Source organism: Carlito syrichta, unplaced genomic scaffold, assembly GCF_000164805.1.
Source record: "Carlito syrichta isolate Samal-C Ts95f unplaced genomic scaffold, Tarsius_syrichta-2.0.1 Scaffold304224, whole genome shotgun sequence".
In the NCBI taxonomy this organism is placed as follows: domain Eukaryota; kingdom Metazoa; phylum Chordata; class Mammalia; order Primates; family Tarsiidae; genus Carlito; species Carlito syrichta.
In genome coordinates, this window is record NW_007248320.1 from 149849 (window position 1) to 172985 (window position 23137).

The 23137-nt window shown below is 37.1% G+C and overlaps 1 protein-coding gene across 1 annotated transcript in view; it reads right to left on the minus strand.

Annotated features, from left to right (window-relative positions):
* Positions 1-1575: 1575 nt before the first annotated feature.
* The window catches only part of STX17 (syntaxin 17), a 62418-nt gene continuing 40856 nt past the window's right edge, over positions 1576-23137 (minus strand). Inside the window, exons 4-8 of the mRNA XM_008059509.2 lie at positions 19216-19441; positions 11603-11721; positions 11476-11526; positions 3363-3449; positions 1576-2673 (exon numbers count right to left, since the gene is read on the minus strand). Of these exons, the coding sequence (XP_008057700.1) occupies positions 2434-2673; positions 3363-3449; positions 11476-11526; positions 11603-11721; positions 19216-19441 (723 nt within the window). The 3' untranslated portion in view covers positions 1576-2433. The remainder of the gene's footprint in view (positions 2674-3362; positions 3450-11475; positions 11527-11602; positions 11722-19215; positions 19442-23137) is intronic.

Genomic DNA, 23137 nt, shown 5'->3' on the forward strand with positions numbered 1-23137 from the left:
GGCGAGACCTCATCTCTACAATAAATCAAAAATTAGCCGGGCATGGTAGCATGCGCCTGTACTTCCAGCTACTTGGAAGGCTGAGGCGGAAGGATCACCGGAGCCCAGCAGGTCAACGCTGGGGTGGTTGTGAGTGTGCCACGGCACTCCAACCTGGGTGACAGAGTGAGACTCCAACTCAAAAAAAAAAAAAAGAGAGATCCCAGAACAAAATGTGAGCTTCAAATACACGCCTCGTCTCTCCTTCAGGTCCTTATGTAAACCAGCCTTACATTATGATGAGTCCGAGTGCCTGCTGAGATGGTGGGCTGAAAGGGTAGTCAATATGGGCTGGCAGTGGGGTAATATGCAGTGAGGGAGAAGGGTAGAATACTGGAAATTACAGAATTAAGTGATACTGCTGAATTTTGAGGTAATTATGTCTTAAATTTATCATTTCAGTTGACAATATCAGAACTAGACTGACTATATATCAGAATCACCCCTGGAACTTAGGAATCTTGTTTTAAGTAAGTTTAGGTTCCTTAGGTTTAGGAATCTTATTTTAAATGAGTGTATGGATTCTGATTCTCATTCAGGTTTGAACAGTCTGTGTTAAAGGGACAGCAGGACCAGAAAACAGAGAAGATCAGAAGTAATGATCCCAACCCTACAGGTATCCCATATCAGATACCGGATCAGAAACTGACACTTATTCAAAGTATTTCCTTCTTGGTATTATACTAAAGTTATAAATCGGCAGATAGCAATACTTGATACTTTGCCATTATTTAAGGATAATGAGAAATGGTGCTTGCTCTGTCTCATTGGAATTCACTGGTAAGATTAAAAAAGTATGAAAGAGAAAGGTCTCTTTAGATTAGACAAAGAAGTAAAAGGTAGCAACCAATAAGTTATCAAAAGTAAACTCAGCAAGAGAAGTTAAGTGATACACTATATTCAACCGCTTGATGAACCCTGGCTCCTGGCAGACAGCTTACACCTTCTGGGGTACAGGCGCCCATTCCCAGACGAAAAGAGTAAAAAGTAAGGCAAAAGGTGGTTCCTTCCTGTTTCAAATAAGTTGGGATACAGAGGGAGGCTGCCTGTAATCTTAAATTAAGATTGTTTTCTAAATTTAAAGCTTTTTGCAGTTTGGGACAGACACGGACTTGGGCTGCACCATGCTTGTGCCAATGTCAAGTGTTGGGAATAGCACCACAGACCCTTCCTGATGTCTGAGTCTTGGCATCAGGTTTTGTCTTGTCCATCATCACCTAAAATGTGAGAAAAGGTAATCACGAATGCCATTCTTGGGAAGAAATAGCAGCTGTGAAAAGTGAAGGGAAGCATCGGAGATAAAAAGCCTGGGGAAAAGGATGGTAACAGAAGTGAGGTAGAAAGCTAGTTCTTAGCTCCCCCGAAGACCAGCTGGAAAGACGACTTCAGATCAGAGACTCCCTGTGTAGCAGATCTATCACTCCTCAAAACGGGAAGATGTCCTAGGAAGTGTTCTCGTGTTTTCCTCCCCTGCTCATTTTAGCCCAAACTCTAACAATGTTGGAAATATTTGGGAATTTCTTTTATCTTTTTTTCTTTTTACCTAGAGGTTACAGGAAGGAATGAATGGAGATAGGAGACAAGACAAAAAAGATTAGAGAAAGTTCCTCATCACACATGGGTAGAATTCACTCCACAAACCAAAGAACTTTCTAAAATTACAAGGGAGGGACAGCAAGGGCACTAGATCTTTGAGGTGTTGGGAGACAGGCTGACAGAGCAAGCTTGGTGACCAGCTTAATGAGTCTCCTATCACTTGAAATTCTGCAGAGGAGGAGTTCAGAAAAGAAGTCGGTGTCACAAGTGAAGATATTTGAAAGGGAAGTTGGGCCTCTCTTTCCATTTTCTTACATTATTAATTTCTTTACCAGAAAATATAGTTGGATCAGACCGTGGTACGTTTCACCAAATGGACTCCATAATGTAGTTCACCTGTTCTCCGCATGAGCTCCCGATTTCCCTGACAACAGAGGCTCCTAAACTCTCATTCTCACTAACAGGCCTAAATCTACAAATAAACTTAGCCTTCAGGTCTCCAGTTCAGGGTTATGGAAGAAACTAGTTTTCCATAACCGATGCTTTTATACATCTCAAGTCCTTCTCAGAGTTATAGATTCAGTTTTCACATTTCCAGGCAAGAAAATCTGCTCCATGGCAGTCTTCAGACGTTACCTGACATATTAAACACCCTCAGCCCAGGCTCCTCAGTTTCCAAAATCTCCATTAACACCCCAGCAAACAAAATAGATCCACTTATCACAGTTCAATCCTACTTGAGCATCAACAGCCACTACCTTGATATACTGTGTTCCCAAAGCTGACTGAGTGTCCAACAGCAGCAAAGGTCCTCATTAGGATAGACACGTTGGCACCAACAAGACTGAGGTCTGGTTTTTAACTGCATTTTTTGTCAGTTTGGCTGGGAAGATCTGGACAGCTGGAAGTGAGCTTCTCCATCATTTTCTGTTTCTTTCTTTGTATCAATTTTCCACCTGTGAAGCCCAACACCCCACCACCAAGTGCAGCTGCAATTCCTGCCACTTTGAAGCCTGCAAGGAGGCCAATAGGACCCCCCACCACGCCTCCGATGAGTGCACCTGCCACAGGCAGAGCTGCCAGCTTGTATTTTGCAGCCTGTAAAAAAAAAATTCAATTTAGAAATTGAGTTGAGAATATCTGCCTGTGGTGATGTGCATTTTCCTCTCATTACTCCTGGCAATGCCTCTTTAACTCTTGGTACATAATTAACCTTAGAGATTGTACTTGTGGGGGGAAAAGAAAGTATTCCACAGGTACTGTGATTGCTCCGGATCTCAGAACTTAGAGAAATCAGCTACAAAGAGCGAACTGCTACAAATTGATTTTACTTGCAAAACAATCAATTCACTAACTATCTAGCTGGCTTATTTAAACAGTTTCAGCAGCCACAGATTCCCCCCAAAGCTTTTATGTTGCACAGAGATTATTCTGTGCTTTGTGCCTGGGGTTAAAAGCAACATCCTATGGAAGATAGATGGTCCCACTCCATGCATGCTGTCATATACTTACTCTTTTGCCCCTCTGCAAATATCCCCTTGTAACACCAAATGCCTTATAGTGGGACTAAGTTTATTCTATCTTTGAAGACATTTCTCTCCTGATAGAAAGAATCTTGAGTAGAATATTACAACCATTGATTTCTTGTACTACCTATGTGTCATTTCTTCCTTATTTCCTTAATTGCTGGTTCCCTCAACATTGAAGAGAACAGATCAATTGGGTTAATACTAGGGATTCCTGGGAGCCAGAGTACCATTGATTTGTCAGCAGGAGCAGAATCTTACCTTCCCCAAGTTTTTGGTTCCCTCTTCAACATTCACAGCGGCACTGTTGACATGGTCTGCAATGCTGTCAATCTTCTCCTGCTGAGACTAGATGCAAAGGAATTATGAGTGAGCTTTCCTGCTGGGTAGCGGCGGGGAGCCAACACACACCATTTTAATTCCTGTAATCAGGGCCCCGGGTACTGCAGACTTGCCATCTTAATAGTGGTTCATTAATAGCATCTGATAAACCATGTCGAAAGGACAAATTCACTTTTGAGAAAAAAAGAGGGGGACTTAATTATTAGGTAATAAAAGGGTGGCAACTTTACAGCAAAAAGCATCTCACACTAAAATTTATTCAAACATACAAACATATTATTCTCCACATGAAGCGACTTTCCAGGAGAAAAAAATCCAAATAAGCAGTTGCACGTCATGTTGAGTTTGATGGACAAAAACAAAATCAACAACAACAACAAAAACCTCTCTAACTTATCTTCTTTGAAGATTCAAAACAGGCAAATTTTCCTTAGGAGTAAAATGCCCCTGATCGAATACATACAAAATCTTATGTTTTAGGATATAATTGGATACAATATGGTTTATCTACCATTAAATCTTCCTGCTTGTAGTATGCAGCAGGGAGCAGTGAATAAATTTACCGTCCTGTCTTACACCTGTATATCTTAATAGATTTTTTAAGTCATGGCACGTTAAAATGTTTCAGATCAAATATATTACTAAAGCATTCTACATAAAGTGGCAACACCTGTGCTGACTCAGGAACTCTCTGAGTAGAAGGAATGTGGAGGTCATCGGGTGCAGTTCCCTGCGATACGTGAAGCCCCGCTCTAATACTCTGGCAAGTGGTTGCTGAACCTTTGCTCGAAAACCTTCAGTGACGAGAACTCACTACATGGCTCGGGAACACAGCGCCATTTTTAGATCAACTTTATTTAGGCAGAATTTAAATATAATAATATGTACTCATTTGAATGATATAGTATGATTGGTTTTGTTTTTTCAATTTGTAGAAAAAAAGAGGAGACTCTCTCTTTGATAAGGTAAACATAACCTACAATGAATATGAAATAACTATAATTCTGAAGTATTTGACTGCCCTCACATCACTGGCCTATTCATTGATATTGAGGTGGACGTAAATAACCTCTTTTTAATTCCAATAATCATTTCAGTTGGGAACACGAAGCCAAAACAACACAGCTCATTTTCTCCCACAGTTGTTTCTTATTAGCATTGTTGACATTCTTCTCCTGCTTATTCCACTATTCTTCACTGCGACCTTGACATCTCTAACACAATCCCTAAAGCGACCCTTATCAGTTTTCCTTTGAATGTCTCCATCAGACAGGAACAACAATGACTCTCAAACTTCAAAGTGCAATAGAAACACCTCGAGAGCTTCTTAAAACACAGACAGATTTCAGGGCCCCAGTCCTAGAATGTTGGATTCAGTAGGCCTAAGGTAAGGCCTGAGAGTTTGTGTTTCTAAGAAATTCCCAGGCGGTGCTGATGCTGCCAGTTCATAATTCTCACACTTTTAAGATCCACCATTATACATGCTAAGGTTAAGAACACCTTTAATAAGCCATTCTGTGTTCAAATCCCAGCACCGCCACTATGTACCCTTAGACAGATTACTCAAGCTCTGCTGTCAGTATTCTCATCTACCAAGTGAGAGTAATACTTGTACCTTCATAGAGTTGAAGTGGGGAGAAATGAGATGTCTGCAAAGGATGAGGGGAAAAATAGAAAAACTCATGCTGGAAAACTTTCCCAAGAAAGGGTTAACTCTCATCTTCCTCTCAAAAAATATATTAAACTTTTCCTATAATGCTTGAAAATTCTAGGGCCCTAAAACAATAATTATGCCTAGCATTCACTCAAGTTTTATTTTCCTCAGGCAATAAAACTTCTTTACATCAGTTTTCTTTTTCTGACCTATAGAAGCGAAAGTGCCAGCACTAATAATATGCAACTTGTCTGGATTTCTGACACCCTATCATTGTTTCTATTTGGGACACCCCCAACACTTTCCGCTCTGCCTGCAACAGTCTATGATGGCAGATAAATCACAGGCTCAAAATTCTGTTATCAACCGTCATAACCTGATGGGTTGAGGGGTGGTGGAAAAAGAGCCAATACAGTTGGGCTTGATGGCTCAGCCTGTAATCCCGCGCCTTGGGAGGCTGAGGTGAGTGGAATGCCGGAGCCCAGCAGGTCGAGGCTGCGGTGGCCGGGAGCGGGCACTGCACTCCAGTTTGGGTGACAGAGTGAGACTCCAACTCAAAAAAACTAAAAAATAAATTTAAAAAAAAAAAGAGCCAATATGTCTCCCTTCCTTCAGTCCCATAGTAATTCCAACAAGAGTGGGGAATCTGCCATTTCCATAACCCATGTGTGATCTCAAGGCATCAGGGAAATATTTTTTTAATGTTCCTTCCTTTAAACATCGGATATTGTAGATCTGTGACATTTTTGCTTTTATTGAGTCAGGGTCTCGCTCACCCAGGCTGCAGTGCAGTGGCACAATCATGGCTCACTGCAGCCCTGACTTTCCAGGCTCAGGTGATCCTCCCTCCTCAGCCTCCTGCATAGCTGGGAATACAGGCATGCATCACCATACCCAGCTAATTTTTTTTTGTATTCTTTGTAGAGATGGAGTCTCACTATGTTGTCCAGGTTGGTCTTGAACTCCTGTCCTCAAGCAGTCCTCCTACCTCAGCTACCAAAAGTGCTGGAATTAAAGGCATGAGCCACCACACCCGGCTACCCTATGACATTTTAAAAATTAAAGTGAAATTTTAAAATAAATTGATTTTATTATGTTTTCATAAAAACCTTTTGGAATAACTGGAGAAAGGGCCACATGAAAAAACCAGTCCTGGGATCACTGTTATTTGTACTAGAATGCTCCCCATCACTGCAATCACTAGCATTTGATGAAGCCCATCCCACCCTGGGGAACAGCCCACATCTCTAAGTATTTATTCAATGACATCAGGAAGCTTGCTTAAATATGGGTTGGGATGTGGGGACAAGGCAGAGGATCCTATCTTATCCTGGGATCAACAGTCATCCTTCTGCCTTTCTCTTTCCTGTATTTTGCTTAGCTTGAAACCTCAAATTTTGCCTGTAGCTTCAAGTTCTGATATTTATTTATTTATTTATTTGTTTAGTAGGCGTCTCATTCTGTCACCCAGGCTAGAGTGCAGTGGCACGCTCACAGCCACCACAGCCTCGACCTGCTGGGCTCAGGTTATCCTTCTGCCTCAGCCTTTCAAGTAACTGAAACCATAGGCATGTACCACCATACCCGGCTAATTTTTTGATTTAGTGTAGAGATGAGGGCTCACTAATTTGCCCAGGATGGTCTCGAACCTCTGGACCCAGGCAATCCTCTTGCCTCTGTCTCCCAAAATGCTGGAATTACAGGCATGAGGCACCACGTCTAGCAAATTCTGATTTTTGAGTAAGGAGGACTCACTGACACCCACAAAGATTACAGTTAGGCAGCAAAATGGTGTCATTGAGTTGCCAGTCACTACCAGTAGAATGCCAGACTGGATTCCATTCAAGCCCAATTGGGTTACTGCTTGTCCACTATGTTCTTGACTCTTTATGTAGGGCCCAATCATATATAAACAACCCTGCCCCAGCCTACAAAACCAAGCTGCTAATAATAATAGTGGTTCAGGGTCCTCATCACCTCTATCCACCAACTTCCCCTTTTTGCTTCTGTTTATTTCCATCTGCCTAGGCCTCCCATGCGCGGCCATCTTCAAGTTCCTTGAAGCCTGACAGGAAGCACTCCAGTTTGGCACTCCATAGATGTTCTCAGCATCCCTTTAACAATGAGCTAAACCATACTTAAGGGACACCTCAAGTGTTTCTCAAACTACAGTGATGTACGGACTCCTTTTTAAAGGAAAAAAAATTCTCAAAAGAATCTAAGAATGTCTATGAATTTCATTTTAAGGCATATTAAATAAGGTCTCCCATGGGGCTGAAAATAACTGAAATCTTGATGAGTAGTTCTAGGAACACCTAAGTTTATGAAAAAACTGATTTATTAGGTTAATACTTAGCAAGCAGTATACAATTTGGACAGATGAATTCAAAACAAATGAATTTTTTTTTCCTTTAATGCTTGTTGTGGACACTTGCAGGCCCAGCATCCTTACATCAAGTTTTAGTAATACATTCAAGATTCATTCCCAAATTCATTTACATCGATACTAATGCTCTTCCTTGGAGAGTTTTGATAGTAGTTATATAGTTTTATTAATGTTCTTAGAAATCTATGAGTTACTTTAAGAAGAGAATGCCAATACTCCAGGTATTTTCATTCATTTCCCTCTAAACTCTAGCCAGCATTCAAGGCCAACCTCTCATCTTAGATCTTTACCAATTCTATTAACATTGTGCTATCCTGGTTCTAAACTACTACAGTATATTATATGTATTCCTTAATCACATGCAATCATGTGCCCCAAAACACAACTTAACAAATACTATGATATACAAACAGAATACAACAGAATAGATAAGTAGGATGTGGACATAAGAGGGTATAGCAGTTGGGAAGGAACTCTAGTATTATTAAAATGTCTAAAGGTAATGGTGGTAAAAAAACATAATTTAATGCAAGAAGCCCAAGAGGAAATTAAAATACAGGAAGGACAAAAGTAGGGATACAGTTGGGGTCAGCAGAAGAGCATGGGAAGTAATAGACATTATTTCAGTTAATCCTCCCAACAATTTTACAAACTTCATTGTTGTCAGATAACATCCTGGAGGGCACATGGGTAATAAATGAAGGAATCTGATCTAATCCACAGCCACCAGGTTTTATGCTTCCAAAGTAAAACTGAATTGCAAAAGTCATAGGGAATAAGGCAAAAGACAGAAGTCAAATCAGACCAATGGCAAGGGTGAGATGCTATTGAACCAGTGGACAAGGTTCTTTAAATTCCCCTTGACTAGAAATAGAGCTGGTTATGAAGTGACAAGAAGAGGGCACTCACACAGTAAAGGCTGTGCCTAGTAGATATTCATTTATTAATATTTATTGGACTATACTTTGATCTCTCAATGGCTTTGTAAGTTTGTGGTAAAATATATATAACATAAATTTATAACCATTTTTAAGTGTACAATTTAGTGGCACTTAAGTACACTCACGATGTTGTGCAACCATTACCACTACCTTGCAGTTTCTCTTAAATACTATTTTCTAGTCTTCACTGAGCTTAGCACACTGCTATGCACATAGAAAGTGCTCCTTAAATACATGGCGAAATTTCCTGGATACTATCATGCCCATGTGATGATAATGAGAGGATGTGGTCACTTTGGTTATGTTCCCAGGTCATTCTGTGCCTAAATGGAGCTACTGTGAGTCCTTGGCCATGTGGTCATGAGAACTTAGTCACCCTGGGACTAATCAAGGGTTCTCCTTTGAGCTTTTGCCTAATAGCATTCTGTCTTATGCCCTTACACAGATTATTATAAATAGGATATTTGTATAGAGATATGGCTATAGCCAGAGTTTTCCTACACAAATCTTCCACAGATTATGGATTATGAGCTACTTATGTAAAATAATCAAACATATAACTATCCGATGGCCACAAACCCTTAATTTTCCTTTCATGTGTCTAACCTACTAGAAGGGAATTGTATTCATCTTAAATGAGAAGAACTCTATGCATGTTTAATTTGTTTTTTTAAACCAACTTTATTAAGATATAATTTACATACTTTAAGACAATGTGTATAGATCAATGACTTTTGGCAAATGTATAGATTTGTATAACCAAACATGTATAGATTTTACAAAGTGCATTAGATTCAGAGATTATTAATTACAATAAATTAATAAATCTTGATTCTAAAGCAACAGATATTTTGGGATTCTTGTTCTATCATTTCCTTCTATATGCAAACATATTAATAGACTGTACAGATACCTAGTCCAAAGACTTTAAACATTTTGCTTCTTCTGATTTAGAGGCATCAAAAAACAATTCAAACAATTTACTGTATTCAATTTTAGGTATTACATTCCAAGAAAATATCCACAAACTAGAACATAAGCAGAGTAAAAGGACAGTACTGAAAAACCTAGAAATGATATTGCAGAAGGAATATAAAAGAAGCAAGGGTTCTTAAGAGAAGAAAATATGGTGGCATGGGGTAGAGTGATCAAAGATGATACTGTTTTCAAAATCTTGAAAAAATTTTATATGGAAAAACCACAAAACATATTCAGTATGTAGCTCCAGAGGGCAAAAGTACCAAAGAGAAGTTACCATAGGCCAGACTTTACATAAGGAAGGGCTTCTAAAAGTTGGAGCCTCCAAATGGAACGGTTGAAGTGCCAAGTGTCCCTTCTCTGTCATCATTCAAAAGAGGCTTGAGAGGCCATTTATTTCAGAAGTTGGGGCAAGAGTAGAGAGATTATATTAGTTGGCATATTAAGTCCCTTCTATTCCAATTCTGTGATTGTGTGATCTAGGAACTCCTAATTTAAAACCAGATCTCAGCCGGGCTCAGTGGCTCAGCCTGTAATCCCGCGCCTTGGGAGGCTGAGGTGAGTGGATTGCCTGAGCCCACGGGTTCGAGACCCGCCTGGGCAACTTGGTGAGACCTCATCTCTACAATACATCAAAAATTAGCCGGGCATGGTAATGCACACCTGTAGTTCCAGCTACTTGGAAGGCTGAGGTGGAAGGATCGCTGGAGCCCAGCAGGTCGAGGCTGCAGTGGCCAGGAGCGGCCACTGCACTCCAGTCTGGGTGACAGAGTGAGACTCCAAGTCAAAAAAATTAAAAATTAAAAAAAAAACAAAAAAAACCAGATATCAAGGAAACCATAACTCAAAGATGGACAATCCCAAAATCATGGTTAGAACAAGAACAAAGAACTAAACCTAGAAAGAAGTGTCAGCAAAAAAGGGTTTCGGCCTGTGTGGACTTACATAGATAAATATATACATATATGCATACCCATATACTCTACCTTCCCACAATTCCTGGGAAGGACAAATAAGAACAATTTATAAAAATAATGACAGAAGATTTATTCTCGCTTTCCCACAAATCTACTTTGTGTTCCTAATCTACGTTAACAGTGCCATTAGTACTCAATTATGCAGAATCAAACATAACGTTCTTTGTCCTTGACTCCATTTCCTCTAATTTCTGCCACGTCGATCCCAGAAATACCTCCTAGTTTTATATTGGAATTGCCACTGCTCCAGGTTAAACTCTTAAGATTGATTCCTAACTAGTCATCCTTCCCATGACCTTCTACTCTCTTAGGTCACTATTCACATGGCCAACAGTGATCCTTCTGAAGCACAGACTGGATTACAAGACTCTAACCTGCTCAAAAATCTATACTGGCTCCTTAATGCCTACAAAATAAAGTTCAGATTCTGTAGTATGGCATTCAAAACTCTCATAATCTGGCCCTTACCCTCCTTGCTTGCCCATGGTACCTCATGCTTTGTTTGTACTACAGTACTTGTGTTTCTGGAACAGGGTATCTACTGCTCTACTTCATGTCTTCGTTCAGCTTCTCAAATGTCCCTCATAACTCCCTCCTGTGGACATTTACTCATTTCTCAAGGCTCACGCGAATGCCACGTACCTGTGTAAAACTATCTTTAATGCTTCCACCTCACAAGCCCTGCCTCTATCCTTGAAATTAAATGTTTCTCCTTGAAGCTGACAATACTTCTCTTCATACTTATTTTTGCATTTAGATAGGCATCATGCTTGAAAGCTCAATTTTTGGGGTCCAGGCCTAGCTTCACCCACTGTATCCCCAAAGGTAGAGAGCAGTCTTCACTTATTTCTATATCTGACCTGGTCACACTCCCAACATCAAGCATCTAACACAGTGCCTTTATATGGCAAGTAGTTAATACATGTTTATTGAATTAATCTGGAATTTGAGAACAGTTAGATTTCTACCTAAGGCTCAATAACAGTCTTAAAAATCATAATTTCTATTAAAATTCTAATCAAAAGCCTCTAGTGGTTGATAAAAACTTCTCATTCTAATAGTCTAACAATTTTGAGCCAAAAAATTATATACTTACATTCACTAGAAGAGAGAAATCAGTGACCAATTGGCTAAGTTCAATTAAGTCCTTTAAAAGAGAGAGAGAGGAAGTTATTTACTTTTATGCCTTACAGTTACCAAAAAGAAAATAATTTTTAACATACCGCTTCTAAGGTTTCCCACGATTCTGCAGCATTTTGATCTCGAGGAATTTCAGGCAATGCATATATCTGAGTTAAACTCTGAGAACTAGCTTCAGCTTCAGTAGTAGCATGAAATGCTCCTGAATGAACACAGCCCCAAGTTTAGAATTTATTTGCTTTGTTAGAAATGAGATAGCAATTGCATAAAACAACTGTCACATAAAATGCTTACTAATAAAATTCAGGCTAAAAGTAAATAATTATTCTATAAAAATAGAATTATTGATCCATGGGCAGATTTTCCCCAGGCTAGGGAACACATATTTTTTTCTTTACCACAAAGTCATCTAAAAAATGGACAGAAATACTATCTATCCAATCTGAATAACTAGGGCCAGATTTGGGAGAAACACCAATGGATATTCTATTTGGTCAATACTCTATGAAGAGATATGCAGTATAAATAGGTTTAACACTTTTCATTGTTAAATCCTTAAGTTTCTGTCTCTTTTAGTAATAAATATCAGATATAGTAGGTGTTAAGTAGGGAAGTGATGTATTTTTATCAAGGAAAAATCAGTCACTACTAGTAACAGTAAGATTGCCAGCAAACATTCTTACCATGTGTATCTTTTTGTACATATTGTCACTATTTTCCTCCTCAGAGTATCTTCTGACCCCAGCTCCCATTGCTTCTACTTCTTTTCTGAGTTTTAAGAAGTCATCAGCTCACTAAGACTTTCCTCATTAAACACATTGCTATAATGATGAATTCATTTATACTTGAAAATATGCCTTCAAGTCTTCCTTATTTCTTCATACTGATTTTACCAATCATTCATCTGCTGAGCTGACATTTATTAACAGCCTACTATAAGCCAATCAGTGTGGTAGGGTACTGGAGACATGATGGTAAACCATAAAAACAGTTCTGAGGAGGCAACATTGTGTAGTGGTTAGGAGCATGGGTCTAATCTAGTCAGGAAGACCTGGATTAGAATCTTGATTTGCAATTTATTAGCTCTTTGACTTGGGGAGGTATTTCATCTCTTTGACTTATTTTTCTTATTTGCAAAATAAGGTGGTAGTTACTATGACTGCCACAGCTACTGCTGCTACTATTAACAAAGCTTACCGTAAAATGTGTGAAACAAACATGTTAATGGTCAAGTTCAGTCAGTATAGTCTGGTAAGAACTATATTGGTAACTATGGAGTGCTGTGTGAGCACAGAAGATAAGTATTTAATCTAGGCTTGTGGAGGGGAAAGTGGTCAGAGAAGGTTCTGAAACTAGAACCTGAGGATGAGCACTGGAGTGGGGTGGAGTAAGAGATAAAGTTATTCAGGTCAGGGAGAACAGGTGTGCACATGCCTGGGGACTGAAAAATGTTCAAGATAGCTAATGCATAGACTGATGAGAAAAGCAAAGACTGAAGCCAGAAGTCTAAGCTGAGATTATTCATGGCATTGTAAACTATGTTAAAGAGTTTGTCTTTTGCATAAGATCAGTATGTTACTATTAAAAAGAGTTGGAGACCATTGAGAAGTGGCCATAATCAGATTTTGGATTTAGAAAGGAAACCACAGCCATAGTGTATAAAACACACTAAGGATGGAGTTGAAAGGTGAGAAAATTAGAGAGTGAAAACCCAGTAGGAAGGCTTTCCAATATGCCCAGAGCAAAATGATGATCCACTGTAGAACAGTGAGTAGAAATGGAAAGAAATCTCAAGGTCTACTTTGTTCCCTTCACTTCAAGTTCAAAACACCTACCACTTAACATCTTCTGAGCATCTGTTATGCATCATATTAGGTACCAGGGATGAAAAAGTGAGAAATACAGAGAGCCTGCTTGCAAGGAATTTAAATTCTAGAAGAGTCAGACATACAAAAAGACAGTCATAAATCAATGAGAGCATATTCCTATCTATCTAGAAAAATACAGATACATACATGATTCTACAGGCGTTCTAAGCTAGGGGTGTGTGGTATCTGATCCAGTATGATAGGGTATGTGTTTCTGGAAAAGCTTTCTAGAAATGTTGAGGTTACTAGGCAAAGAAGAGAGGACTATAAATTCTAGGTAGAGAAGCCAGCATGAACAAAGGCCCTCAAGAAAGAAACAATAAAGCTAATGTAAAATCAGCAGTTTAATGTTACCAAAGCAAGAAGTAAAAAACAAAGATTTACAAGTATAAGACTTATAAATGGGTAAGAGGGAGCCAAAGACAAGTTAAAGACTTAGGATTGTATATGGCAGAACATGGAGAACTGCTGAAGGGTTCTAAGCAGGGAAGTGACATGATGATGTGACACCTGATCTACTCCTAACAATAAGTCATTATAAGTTCATATTCTCTCACCAGTTCCTTTTTTCAATCAAACCTACAGTCAAATGGTGTTCTATACAACTGCATTACTATTTTACCTACAATTTTTTTTTTTTTTTGAGTTGGAGTTTCATTTTGTTGTCCAGGCTGGAGTGCAGTGGCATAATCATGGCCACCACAGCCTTGATCTGCTGGGCTCAGGAGATCCTTCTGTCTCAGCCTTCCAAGTAGCTGGGACTACAGGTATGTGCCACCATGCCCAGTTAGTTTATTTATTTATTTATTGTAGAGATGAGGTCTTTCCACATTGCCCTGACTGGTCTTGAACTCTTGGACTCAGGCAATCCTCTCTATCTCGGTCTCACAAAGTGCTGGGATTACAGGCATGACCCACTGCACCTGGCCTACCTTCAAATTTTCTGAACACTTTACCTCTCTGGGAAAAACTTGCTTGAATTGTTTAAGAAGTGGTCTAAAAAGTAATTTGTAGGTTTATCAGAACTGACAGCATTATTCTAATTTTGAATCTTACCTGAATATATCCCTTTAACTTAAAGGAAGAGTAGAAACATTATATAGAGAGTAAGTTTTACATTACAACATCATGACAAATATCTACTATTTTGAAAGCTCTGAATGATTTTTACAACTGCTTAAAATAGTTATTTACTTTTTACCCTAGGTTATCACAATAAGGACAATTTCATTTTCACTTCAACTGAGAAAAATGAATTACTCTATGACCTTTCTTTCTTCCACTTAATATTCCTATGTATCTCAACTTCTGCAATATTATGATAAATAACTTTATTATCATTCACAGACCAAACATAAAGCAGAAGTTTATAACCATACCCACTTTAGAGATTTTTTAAAGTCATAAATATGTACTATTAACGAGGATTCAAATTAAGTATGTGAGGAATACAACAAAATGAGGATAGATTACCACATGTAAATTTTTATCTAAAAAGTAAGGGATGGGAAATGTTTGACATTTTAGCAAACATAAAAGATTTCCCTCAGTAAAGAATAAAAAATGTTTAAGTCATTTACGTCTCACTTGAAACCAAACTGCGTATGCATCTTAGTTCAAATAGAGTCTTAGAACAAAGAAGTCTGTTTTCTTCCATAGAAAACTCTGCTGTAAACTAGCGACTCTGAACATCACTAATCAATTCAAGACAAGACTATCAATTAAGAAAGCAAACCTTTTAATTTCTACAACTTCCACAATTCATTTATTCCCGCTTACATGAAAATCACTACCTCTGCGACCATCCTTTTACTTTGAACTTGTATAAAATGCTATGGACATGATGAGGCAAAATATTGAGACATATTATACCTGCAGGAAAGAAGGCTGAAGAACTTTAGTTTGTCCACAGATGTAAAAAATTTACAATGGTTTCATATGACATAATAATCTCAGATAGTCCTACCCACAAACAAACAACTGTCAGCATATTGGGCAAGTAAAATACAATATGTGTCACTCACCACTGTTTTTCAAACTCCAGAATTGGTTTTACAACCTTATTATTGGCTATAAACTCAAATAAACATTAAGAGAGTTGGCTCACTTTAGTCAAAGTGAGAAATAAGCTAAATCATGCAGATATGAAACTTTTCCCTTCTCTTCTATATATTTGCAAATATTTTCTCCCTCTCTCTTTCTCCATATTTCATGAATAGCAATGATTTTACCAAGAATTACAAAACAATATCTAAGAAATTTCCACTAAACTTCACTATATTAGAAAAAGTTTCATTGAAAATCTAAATTCAGAAGCATTCCATTTTTTTAGTTTTGATAGTTTAAAAAACAGTGAAATTAATTTAGTCATCTACATAAATTTATCAAAATAAAATGACTTCTAAGTCATTGTGTAACTTAGTTGCAAATGAAGACTTTTAAGAAAAGTAAAACCAATAGAAAATATATCCAGGTCATATAATACAAACCCATCTACATGTTTCACAAAACTGTTCAGTACATGTATATACCTGTGATAAAAATCTAATGTTTCATCAAATTCAATATGCTGGTCTGAAGTTTCCAGCAGTTTTAAGATTGGATTCTTTTCTTCCATGAATATTTGTTTAAAATGTATTAAGATTCTGTTCCTATTGCGCTGCTGAAGTATGTGTCCTGGGAGTAAAGAAAGACAAAGAGGGAGAGAAGGCCTGATTCGCTCTGTATGACTTGAATCACCTTTCTAAATACAAATCAGATTTGTAGGCTCATCGCTTCTCTTGGTGGGAAGCAATATGCTAAAAATGAAACTAGACACACAAGTGAGACAGAAGGGAGTTTCTCAGATAAAGCAAGATTGGCAGAGATTTGCTTCAGGAACTCTCAGAATCTGGACAAAAGAAACAGCAAAATCATCACAGCTTCCCCTAAACTTAATAAGCTTCTTTCATTCTCTGGAGAACATAAAAAATGTCCTATTCTACTTGTCATTTCTATCTGTAAATGAAAAACTATTTTTGCATTTTTGATCTTACTCATAGAAATGTAGCAACATTGCTCCCGAATCTCTGCTGATGTTTCCAACCAATTTATTTAGAATCAGATTGAATTTGTAAAGTAAAAAGTATCTTAAGTCACTTAACTTCTATGCAATAAAACATCTTTTCCATACAGGTTATTGCTACTAAAATGAATATATGAGGCAAAAATAAGGAAAACCAGAGAGCACAGAATAAAAACATGTGGAATGACAAAAAAAGAGTCTACAACTAGAAGAAGACTACATACAGAGCAAACCCAATTCCTACTGCACTAGTGAAATCTTATGTAAATTAGTTACTTGCTTTGTTTTCTTTATTTTTCTGCTTTCCCATCCAGAATGATTATTTGTTAATACTTCTGGAATTATATATTGTATACTATATATTGTAATTATAAACTGTAGAAGAAACTCTCACACTTGGTGAAATACTCAGGTACTTGGTGAGATAGCAATTTTTTTAACTGCTTTATGTTGGCAATGAATTCACAGTCAAAGCATAATATGACCAGCTGAATAGTCAGATTTTAAAATTCTGTACATTGTTTTAGGTATAACTTAGATATGTGATTTTATAAGTAGAAGGACTATCTCAATCAAATCAGCATTAGTGATTTAATTTTGTAGTCTTCACCCAGGAATTAGTTCTTTAGTCTATTTGGTGTTCCATGAATTGAGAAGTTTGAGAATCAACAGTTGGGTAATGAATTCACCTTCTATTTCTTCTCCCTCATTGTCTGGCTCTGCTCCAATCTTGTTCATTTGCTTCCTCAAATTCTGCCAACCTTTTTTTTTTTTTAACACTAGCCAGCTTCCTAAAGAGAAAGTTAATTGCCAGCAAACTGAGTAAACCATCTTTTTCTAATAATCATCCAATTCCTCTGATGTTATATAAACTCAAATGTGTTGAGCCCAAACAAATCTACTGGTAGAAACACAAACAATGCAATAATAAAATGCAAATTAAAGCAAGTATTAGAGCATTATCATATTGTGGCTGGGCATGGGGGTTGATGCCTATACTCTCAGTGCTTTGGAAGGCCAAGGTGGGAGAACTATTTGAGCTAGGAATTTGAGACAAGCCTGGGCAACATAGTGAGATCCTGACTTTACAAAAATTTTTTTGTCTAAAGAATATTAATGTATTGTGAAAAAATACTCAGAACTCAAAATTTTTGCTTGATAGGGGAATTGCTGGCGATGGGCAATTCAAAGGTAAACAGGGGCTGATGCCAGCTACTCTTCCCAAAAAAATCGAGCTTACCTTTACTATAATTATTGCCATCACAACTATCACAATGTCTGAGTACATGAGATGGCTCCTTAATCACACAGAACTATAAATAAAGTCCAGTTTACCTACATATGCACACAAAGCATTAGTTTGCTCTAAGTGACAAGAATAGCCTTTGACCTCACCAGTATGGTGGTGATAACTATAGATGAATAGAATATGAAAATTGGTAACTACAAACTATCAAAAAGCATTCTTCCTAAATACTCTTCAACCAAGTGTGGAGTGCTAGTATCTCCTCCTCTCCAAAACATTTTAGATACTGATTATCCAAAGAGTAAAGTAATTGCAGCACATCTAAAATTACAAAATTATCTCTAAAAGTATATTTATTTATATTTCTAAAACACTTATGAATAGTTCACTGTTTGTCGAGCATTGTGCTAGGTACTAAAGATTCAACAAAAGCCAGATTATGCAGAAACTCCCCATAGTGGTTTAAATGTTTCTTCCAATATTTTTTTATTTCCCTGTAAATTACTGGATCATTAGTACTGAATATACAAAATTAAAAATAATCCAGCTTTGGAGATAGAAAGTGGTGCAGGATTGCTCTGAGTAAATAAAAAGAGAAAAAACCAAGCAGGTGTAGTATCCCGAAGATTCTGTTCTAATTTGTAATTTATTTATACCCACTTTTTCCATAAGGATTAAAGGCTGCTTAGAATGATTTCTACAATGTGACAAGATGAAATAAATTAAAGATAAAACAGAAACTCTAGATGAAAAAAAGGAAACAATGGTAGCAGTTATTAAATAAAGTTAGGATACTTTAAAAATTGGACTTTTGGTGGTTAAAAAATGTGGCTTTAAGCTTTCTAGTAGACAACTCAAGGAGGAAAACTTTATCAATTACTCCATTCAATACCCATGAGATTAAAAAAGACCAACTACTTTGAAGTATCACTATGTATTAAGTCAATAGTTATTTTCAGGGTTAAAGATATTATTATAATGTGATAGACAATTAACAATTACATCCTTAAAAGATATAATGATAAATTTCACAGGACTGTGTATTTTAGGATATCACATCACAGAAGATAATGGCATGACCTCTGTTGTAGATTTTTTTTATGTTGTCAGTTATTCAGAGAGCTGGGCTGAAAGACAGACCTAACATCCCCTGTGAAAACTGGAATGCTTAAGAAAAAAGCATGCCTGAATAGGTCAAACCTGCACCTGGAAAGGAGTGAAGAGTAATCTGCAGACAAGGATGACATTATCCTTAGGAAATATTTTAACATTTCTTTTCAGTAAATAGACACTTGGATACTTGAAGCCGTGAAGTTTCACTGTACACAGCACAGCCTCAAAATTTTTATTCTGCAAAATATGCAGGGTACACATTTCCAGGCACACTCAGGGCCCAAGGATTCAGCATACTGGGATAGCAAGCAATTCCTGAAGGCTGAGAGATAATCTGTAATATGTACTCAAGGGGGTGAGTTTTAATTAACTGCATTACTATGACCAAGAATAAGAATACATTACCACCAACAGTCATGGATCTGGTCAAAGGAGGCTGTAATAAATTTTCTTCATCATTAAATTGTTTCTTAAGTTCTTCTACAGATTCCAAATGGAGCTGGAGAAATTCTGTTGTTGCTGCTGATGCTTCTTCTTTAACAGGATCTATCATTCTCTTCAGAAGTACTAGGTCACTCTTTTGAACTTTCAAACAAAGCTTCTCCATTTCTCGGATATTGGAGCGGAGTTGCTATAAAAGAAAAAAATCACTAATGACACCATCTCCTAGTATAAACTTTCTTTTCAGAAGTAATTTGTTATAATGGATGTGAATGGAAATGATTACAAACATTCTCTACAATAGCAGGTGTAGCATAATACTTTTCTATTTTTTATGTCTCTGGCTGGCTAAATTCAACATCTGTAGAACCTATATCTTCATACTTCGAGTTATTTAGTATGTTTTCCTTCATTAAGTGTTATTATTACAAAGATAACAAATGTACTTCATAGGAAGTCAAACACTGCAGAAATATATGAAGAAAAAATGATTTTCCCAATTTACCAATCTCACCCCCTCTCTCAACTCAATCTTTCCATACATTTCTCATGGCTCATGCACACATATAACATATATAGGCTTTCTCCTTTTTTTCTTTTAATAAAAAATGAATTACAGTATGCACACTAATCTACAATTTGTCATCCCACACCCCAACGCCATCAACATCCATCATGGTCAATGGTTATACCATATTCCATAGTCAGATGTAGTATAATTTATTTAATTGCTCCTCTGGTGAACAAGTTATTCATGTTGTTTCCAGTTTTAGTTATTACAAACTATGAAACAAATATCCTTACATAAAAATCCTACTATACTATATTAGCGTAAATTAGCATTATAGTATATGCTAATACAGAATTTTTGTAGCAATGATTCCCAGAAGCAGAATATAAAAAGGATAATGTGCATTTTTATTTCAATAGCTATTATCGTTTTTTTCCCAGAAAGCTGTAACAATTTACACTACCACCAAAGTACGAATGCCCATTTTCCCACATACTGCCAGTACTGCATGTTATTTCACTGCTGTTTTGCTCTGCACTTCCCTGAAAATGTTGAATTTTCAGCAGATGATTTTTATCTCTTTAAAAAAAGTCTGTTGGCATAATCATAAATTTTCCTCTAATATATTAATATAATGAATTATGTGCAGATTTCATAGTGTAGAGTCACCTTTATTTTACTTTATTTTTTTGAGTTGGAGTCTCACTCTGTCAAACCAGGCTCACAGCCACCACAGCCGAGACCTGCTGGGCTCAGGTGATCTTTCCACCTCAGCCTTACAAGTAGCTGGAAATACAGGCGTGCACCTCACACTTGGCTAATTTTTTGATTTATTGTAGACGAGGTCTTGCCAAGTTGCCCAGGCTGATCTGAACCCCTGGGTTAAGGCAATCCTCTTGCCTCCACCTCCCAAAGTGCTGGGATTATAGGCATGAGCTACCCAAAGTGCTGGGATTATAGGCAGGGTCACCTTTATATTCCTGGGTTAAACTCTTCCTCGTCAATATATATAATTTTTAAATATACTACTGGGTTCACTTGGCTAGTATTTTATTTGGAATTTTAGCATATATATGTATCATGTGTGTCTGAGTGTGTGTGTGTGTGTGTGTGTGTGTGTGTGTGTATGTGTGTGCATATACAGCATATACAGTGTGTGTCTATACTATCTTTACTAGGCTTAAACTCACTTTAACAGGTTTAAGATTGTGCTAGCTTCATAAAATAAATAGGGAAGTTTGCCCTCTTTTCAATTGTCTATACTTTGAAAACAAAGAAACGAGTTATTCCTTGAAGATTAAATAGAACTAATTTGTAAGAATGATCTAAGTAAGAGGCTTTAAAATGTTATGGATGTCTATTCACATAATATTTTAAATTCTTTTCCCCTGAAGTACTTCACAAATATTAATGCAAGTCCTATAGAAAGACCAAAAGGTATTCATCTTTCTAGTTAATTTCTCAACTGCATACTCTGAGATATTACATTATTACATACAGATAAATCAAAGGACAAAAACTTGTGTAGAATTTACTTAGTTATCTAGTGGCAAAGCTGAGGTTAAAACCCAGGCATTCCTATAAGGCCAGCAATCATTCTGCTAAACTACAATCATAATACCTAACTATATGGTATCTTAATACACTCTAAAGTTCCCATTATATTGCAGTAAAATTAAAGACAATTCTGGAAAAAATAATTTAGTTACAACATAAAGTATCTTGTAAGATTTTCTGGGTAAAAAGTTGTGCTTCTATCTTACCATGACTCTATACTTCCTTTAACCGTATCTTGTCTTCACTATTCCAAATGAGTTAGAAAACATAAACATAATTGGATTATAGATTCAAAATATGTGATATGTAGGTATTAATATGTAAAAACAATAAAATCCTGAGGGGGCCTATGTAATCATCTAATCCAAAGCTCATGACTTTACAGTATGGAAACCAGAGTCCAGAAGAACACAGTAGCAGAATTAGGTCTCAAGTCTCAGAACAGTACCATTTCCAACACACTATCAGACTCCTTCTGACTACAATTGTAAAGTAGTTACATAGTTGCCACATAGCCTACAAAAATATTTTAGTCAATATTATCTTGAAGAAGCATTAAAAATTTTCTGCAGCCAAACTTAATGAGTATTTGTTTGTGACATATTCTTCCTCTCTTATTCAATCTGTATATATGCCTGTGTCTCCAGTCAAATTATAGTATCTAGCCAAGAAATCTATTACTATAAGTGAAAGGAAAAATTTTAAGGATGAGAAAAAAAAGACTATTGAAGTATAAAATCTGATACTGTAGTCATCATCATCATCATAAAAACATAGATAATGGCTAAATTTTTATCAATATTTACTATAAGATACCCATGTGCTAAGTGTTTCACCTCTTTTATCTTGTTTTACCTTTGGAATATAATTTGAAATGGATATTACTATTATTCCCTTTTTTACAGAAGAGAAAGTTAAGGCAAGAAGTTAGGAAAGTAACCCAGAACTACACTGCCATTAAATGGTAAAGTCAGGAATCAAATCCAGGCCATAGATCTTGTGTTCTTTTTATTTTTTTGAGTTGGAGTCTCCCTCCATCACCCAGGCTGGAGTTCAGTAGTATGCTCACGGCCACCCCTGCATCCACCTACTGGGCTCAGGCAATCCTTTTGCCTCAGTCCTCCAAGCAGCTGGAACTACAGGCACGCACTACCACACCAAGCTAATTTTTTGTTTATTGTAGAGATGAGGCTGGTCTTGAACCCACAGCCTCAGGCAATCCATTAGCCTCGGCCTACCAAAGCGCTGGGATTACAGGTTGAGCCACTAAGCTGGACTGATCTTGTGTTCTTAACAACTTTCTTGTATATCAACACCATCCAACAGAAATATAATGTAATCACAAATGCAAGTTACATATGTAATCTTAAATTCTCAAATAGTCACATTAAAAAAGTAAAAAGGTGAAATTAATTTTAATAATATTTTATTTAGCTCAATATATCTAGACTATTTCAGCAAGAAATGAATATATATATATTTCTGGACTTGGAGTCTCACTACGCTGTCCAGGTTGGAGTGCAGTGGCACAATCATGGCTCACTACAGCTTTTACCTTCTGAGTTCAGGTGCTCCTACCATCTCAGCCTCCCAAATAGATGGCACTATGAGTGTGCACCACCACTCTTGGCTAATTTTGATTTTTTTTTTTTGTAGAGACAAGGTCTTGTTATATTGCCTAGGCTGGTCTCGAACTCCTGGGCTCAAGCATTCTTCTCGCCTTGGCCTCTCCAAGTGCTAGGATTAGGTGTGAGCCACTGTGCCTGGCATAATATAAAAATTATTATTATTATTATTATTATTATTGAGTTGGAGTCT